This window comes from Solanum stenotomum, chromosome 12, assembly GCF_019186545.1.
Source record: "Solanum stenotomum isolate F172 chromosome 12, ASM1918654v1, whole genome shotgun sequence".
Lineage (NCBI taxonomy): Eukaryota > Viridiplantae > Streptophyta > Magnoliopsida > Solanales > Solanaceae > Solanum > Solanum stenotomum.
In genome coordinates, this window is record NC_064293.1 from 13,313,157 (window position 1) to 13,319,787 (window position 6,631).

Here is a 6,631-nt window from a genome sequence, read left to right on the forward strand (position 1 = left end):
CCTGTTTTAGTAGGAATATTTTTGCAATGCTTCTTAGCTTTAAAGAAAATCTTACCTTTTTAATTATACTTTTATTACTTGAATGCTGTTAATATTTGTATAAATTTTATAACAATTTTAAGTAAAAAAAAACAATAATAGATGAAGAAAAATACTATTTCTTTCGTCCATTTTTACTTGTTCACTAGAGTTGTCAATATGGGCTGACCCACCCCATTCGGGCTAACCTACACAAGTTTTGAAATTTTACGGGTCAGGCCAGGCTAGCCCATTTTTGGTGTGGGCCAAAAAATGGCCGGCCTAGCCCACAAGTACGCGGGCTACGGGCTTGTCCGGGTCAGCCTTCTTTTCTTAAAAGTATTTTTTTTTTATAATTTTTTAAATTAAATTATAATGAAAAAATATTATCATAAATATCGACAAGACAATATTACATGGTGTCAATGTTACTACTTGTTAATCAAATCCACAAATAAAATTATCTTTATAATATTTATTAAGTTTGATTTCAAGTAAAATCATAAATAGCTAAATAGCAATATTAACCTAATTGTTTTCTAATGATCATAATAAAACACAATATTCCATAGGCTACATCCTATGTAGTGATTCCCTAGAAATTTTAGGGAATTTTTATTTTATGTAGTACATATTTTATAAACATAATTTATATTTAAATTGTAATATTTCAAACTTTAAAAATATTTTGAGTTTAGACTTTTATTATTTTTAATAATCTATTTTATTTTTATTTTTTAATTAATTTTTATTTGGCCCACGGGCCGGCTCTATCCATATTTCTCAAGCCCCACAAATCGGCAGGCCTATTCAGGCCGGGCTAAAAAATCCTTTTCTTAAATGGGCTTCAAAAATTGTAGTCCAACCCTATCAAATTACGGGTTAGGCCAGACCGGCCCAACGAGCCTAGCCCATATTGACGGCTCTAGTTCACTATACTAAAAATAATTGTCTAGCAATACTTATTCAGTTTGAAAAATTGAGAGATAATTTGTTTATTTGTGTCTATTTTACCTTTGGTATTAAATACTATTCAATATATAATAAATTTCTCAAAGCATTAAATTTAATATATTCAAAGGGTAATATTATCCTATTATTTATTATTTCTTAAGGTGTATATCAAGTCAATAATGGACAACTGCTATTGGACAAAGAGAGTGTTTCACTTATGGACATCCCAATGAACCCCTCACATTAAATTTTATATTAAATCAAAAATTTAAAATCATTTAACTAACACCCATTGAGTTTTTTTTATGAATAATCATTAGGCCAGAATCTGTTTGACATTGATATTGAGAGGCCAAAATGGTTTTTTTTTTCTTCAGATTTTTTTTTTTTTAAAAAAATACGTGTTTGACAAATCCTTAAAACTGCTTTTAAATGGAAGTAGAAACAATTTTTCTGTTGAGAAGAAACTAAAAAATTCTGCTTTTTAAAATAAGCAAAAGCAAAAAATTATTTTTGTAGACTAAAATATTCCTTACATATATACATATTTACCAATATATTTCTTATTAATTAATTTACATATCTCATAAGTTTGGTTAAGTTTCATTTAAGAATTTTATTTTTATAATTTTTTTATTTTATTTTATGTTTATACATTATTATTTATATTTTATATTTTGTATATTATGTTACATATTATTTTACAACATTAGAAATAAAGGTAACACAATGTTTTTGCAGAATTAAAAAAAGGAAAAAAATGTAATAATTAAAAATTTCAATCCTCTCAAAAAGTAACAAAGAACAATTTTTTTTTTATTTTCTTAATTTTCTTATTATTTGATTTTTTTAACTTTAGAGTATTATAAAAAAGAAAAAAGTAAAGATAATAACTAAATAATGAATCTAAAAGAAATAGGTAATAAATAACAAAAAGATCCTTCTTTTCAATATTTTTCAACAATACTTTAGCATTTTTTTTCTTTTAAAAATAACAATTAAAGATTTCAGCTCACCTAGAAAGGTAACAAATATTTTTTTCCTTTTTATAGTTTACATATTATACCCTAGAAAGATGCTTAGTCAAACACAAATTGCTTATCAAAAACATTTTTTGAATAAATTTATTAATACAAATTATTTTTTCTGGAAAAATACTTTTCTAAAAAGTTATTTTAAAATACACTTCTAGAATAAACAGTTTTTAGTAGTAGTGCTACACATGCTCTTAGGGGTCGTTTGGTACAAAGATGCATAATGTAGGGATTAGTAATGCAGGGTTTAGCAATGCACGCATTAGTTTTTATCAAGCGTTTGGTTCATTGTTTCCCACTTAATCTTATATCTAGTTTGAAACTCTAGAAAAGGTTTCTTCCCTATTATATATACCCTTGAGTTATTATGAGGTTTTATATTTCATTTAACTAATCAAGTTAAATACTAAAATATATATATAAAAAATATTATTGATTTTGAGGTGTGATATGCCACTATAGAGATCCTTGATAGCACGGTATATTTCAAATTTTTTGTTGGTCAAATATACCTTAAACTTAACATAGATTTAACGCTACTTAAATTGTTCAAATACGCGAAGCTTATTTAAAAAAAAAATAGTTCAAGTGGTCAATCGACAAACTACATTAAAAAAAAAACGAAAAAATCAACTCAATATAACAAATCAAACATGGAGAAAAAAATATTAGTTTGAAAATCATCAAATTACATGGAACGAATTTGGAGAAGTTAAAAAAATATTTATAAATATTATCATATAAATAAAAAGGAACATTAAATTACAAAAAAAGTTAGGAAATTTTTTTTGGGGATAATTTAGTCATTTAGGGGTCTTATCCAATAATTGTTAAACCTTGGATTAATTATTCCTCCCTTTTCTAGGTATAAAATAAGACCTTGTATGAGGTATAACTAATCCATGAATTAGGTTAAATAAAGTAACCAAACAATGTTTTTGTTGGACTAAATTTTAATCCATAGACTATTTTAATTAATACCTCCTACCAAACGGTCCTTAATGTCTTAAAAGCTCTATCTAGTGTTGATTACAACAATTGACCAATTTAATTCTTTGTGATTTTTCTTCTCCCACAAGAGTTTTTATTTTCTGTGTTGCCCTTGCAAAATACAAATTTTATATATGTAGATAACATTGTGATTGCGTCCCTACTTCACTGTTATAGTGCTTTGGACTTTTTTTATTTCTCCTTTTTTCCTTTTTGAGAAAAGGACCAAATTTGCTTTTAGATTATTCGAAATTGAACTATTTTGCCATTTCTTCAAATTTTGGTACTCTATAATACTACACCCTCACTAAGAAAGAGTTTATTTTTGCCCTTGACCCTTCACGGAATTCAAATCTAAGAATAATATTCTAATCATAGTAAAAAGTAAAGAGATAAATTTAAGCTTTTTATCCAAAAGAATTTGAACACGTGAAGTCAATCAATTTCAAGATGGAACTTAATTCTCGAGAATAATATGAACCTATTTGCTAATTATAAGGGTATTAATTGACCAAAGTTTTAACGGTTGGCAAAGTTTAGTAATTTGGGATAGTAGTACATAGGCAAAATTTGAACCTTTCCCCTTTCTTTCTATAATTCTGATAGCAGACTATAACTCGTACATATCTCGACTAATTCATTAAATGTATCTTACTTTATGCAACTCTTATTTAAACCTTTGTATCCCAAATATCTCATACATTTCATTTACCACGAATCACATTTTTAAATGCATACTTCGGACTTTTTTTCATAATCATGATGTTTGGGTTATCTTTCGCGCACCTCGGCCAATCATATATGCAGAATACATGATACTTTCCATCAACAACATATTTTTAGATAACTTTGTCAACCAAGACTATAATAAATGAAAGAAATCAACTGATATTATTATTATTGTTGGAAATTGAACTTGAGACTTTACGATGCTCGATGAGAAAAGCAAGGCAAAGGGTAGAAGTAGTATCGCACTAATTAGGAGGAACCCCACGAAAGGAGAGGAGAGACAAATAAGAAGAAGACACAATAGTAACCAAATATGACTGATTAATATTCAGCCAAAATATTGGTAGGTCCTAGCATGATGTACACACATAACATCCCCCACTACTCCTCTTACTTCCTAGATTTCATTGTTTATTTACTTGTATCTATATTTTTATGAAAAAAATAAATAAAATAAAATCATTTCAATCCTTTATTTTTTCTTCTTCTTCTGAATGACCTTAACAAAAGTCTTATAAATACCCCCTTCAAATACCCACCCATTCATATCCATCCTGCACAGGAATTAAGAGCTTTGAAGTGTGAGTGAGAAATATAGTATAATAGAAAGATGGAGACTTTCCCAGTGGTTAACATGGAGATGCTCAACACTGAAAAAAGGGCTGCAGCATTGGAGAAAATAAAAGATGCTTGTGAGAACTGGGGATTCTTTGAGGTAACTTTAAATATTTAAGTGTATGCTTTGACACCATAATATCTCATACAACTTTTATGATATATCATGATTCACATGTTGTGCTTAGTATGCACAGACACGGATCCAAGATTTGAAATTTATGAGTTCAATCTTTAATTTTAGTATTGAAGCAGCTCCGTGTTAAAAATACTGAGTTCAGATGAGCACATAGATTTACTTGTTATTGCTTATAAATGACCTGATTATATAAACACTTATTTTTGCTATGTTTGTGTATATATGAAGGTGATAAATCATGGGATCTCTCATGATCTTCTGGACACAGTGGAGAAGTTCACAAAGGAACATTACAAGAAGTGTATGGAACAAAGGTTCAAGGAAATGGTGGCAAGTAAAGGCCTTGAAGCTGTTCAGACTGAAATTGATGATTTGGACTGGGAAAGTACTTTCTTCTTGAAACATCTTCCTGTTTCAAACATTTCAGAAGTTCCTGATCTTGAAGATGATTACAGGTCAGAGGGATCTCCATGTTTTGCTCTACTCCCTCTGTCCCAATTTATATAACGTTGTTTGACTTGATACAAAATTTAAGAAAAAAAGAAATACAGACTTTTGAAATTTGTGGTCTAAAACACTTATTGACTATTTGTGTGGTAAGGTTAAAAAGGAAATCTTAAGTGAAGTTATTTCTAAATAAAAAATTTATACTCATGGAACTGTGGATTTGCCATGCTGACTTAACATGAAACATGACAGGAAAATCATGAAGGAGTTTGCTGATAAACTGGAGAAACTAGCAGAGCAACTGTTGGACTTGCTGTGTGAAAATCTAGGACTAGAGCAAGGTTACTTGAAGAAAGTGTTTTATGGTTCAAAGGGTCCTACTTTTGGCACCAAAGTTAGCAACTACCCACCATGTCCCAAGCCTGATCTCATTAAAGGCCTGAGGGCTCACACAGATGCTGGTGGCATCATCCTTCTATTCCAAGATGACAAAGTCAGTGGTCTCCAACTACTCAAAGATGGCAAATGGATTGATGTTCCACCAATGCGCCACTCCATTGTCATCAACCTCGGTGACCAACTCGAGGTATACAAGGATTTAACCTATATACACAGACCATTTTAAAGATTCTAATACTATATATCAACGTGATTTAACATATAGGATCATGTTTTCTACTGTATTTTCAAGGCCACTAGTTCGGAGACCTTGCCATCCCTAAGAATTTTTACACTATCAAATCGCCTAAAAGATAAATAAGACAAGTTACACATACTAGCTCGACTAAATATTGACAATTATCTATCTTTTTACATGATCTGATGATGTAAAAATTCGATGTTGAACTCATTAATAACATTGTTGATTTGTGTTTTAAATGGCTTTTAGGTGATTACCAATGGAAAATACAAGAGTGTGGAGCACAGGGTGATTGCTCAGCCTGATGGAAACAGAATGTCCTTGGCTTCGTTCTATAATCCGGGGAGTGATGCTGTCATCTATCCAGCACCAGAATTGTTGGAGAAGGAAGAAAAAGAGAACACAGTAATGTATCCCAAATTTGTTTTTGAGGACTATATGAAATTATATGCAGGTCTCAAATTCCAAGCTAAGGAGCCAAGGTTTGAAGCAATGAAGGCTGTGGAAACTGCTGTCAACTTGGGCCCAATAGCAACTGTATGATGAGACCAGTCAGTAGTAATACAACACCAATTAATGGGACCCTGGGAATGGGAAGAAAAGATTGTTTAGTACTAAGACAATGATGTTGTAATAATTTGTTAATGTTGGTTTAATTAGTGGGGTGCTTTGTGCAACTTGGGTTTTCTTTATGTACTCTTGTCTGGTAGTGTGATGTCTTAAGAGGAGTTTATTGTAAAGTTTTCAGATTTCCAATGAAATCTTTTATTCCCAGCATATTAGTTTATTGAGTTTAAGTCACTTACAAGGTAATTAAAGGCAACCTGATAAATTCATTGTGCAAAAGAATATCCAATCCTTGATGCCTCTTTTGTTAAAAAAAGGAATTTGAATGAAATGGTAACTTGACAGATATATACTCTTTTTCTTCCACTAAATCACTGGTGTCATTTTCAGGGGATTCTTTATGGAATCCATAAAGCTGGCATTTTCATTTTCACCTCCGCACGATCCATTTGCCATCCCTAGTTAAATGTAACGAATTTTTTACGTTACTAAGGTTAT

The 6,631-nt window shown here is 30.2% G+C and overlaps 1 protein-coding gene across 1 annotated transcript; it reads left to right on the top strand.

The window, feature by feature from the left end:
• The first annotated feature begins 4,214 nt into the window (after positions 1-4,214).
• Positions 4,215-6,343, top strand: LOC125849272 (1-aminocyclopropane-1-carboxylate oxidase). The gene is made up of 4 exons (XM_049529326.1): positions 4,215-4,440; positions 4,708-4,934; positions 5,179-5,512; positions 5,816-6,343. The coding sequence occupies exons 1-4, from the start codon at positions 4,336-4,338 to the stop codon at positions 6,107-6,109; spliced, it is 960 nt and encodes a 319-aa protein (XP_049385283.1). The 5' UTR covers positions 4,215-4,335; the 3' UTR covers positions 6,110-6,343.
• The last annotated feature ends 288 nt before the right edge of the window (positions 6,344-6,631 follow it).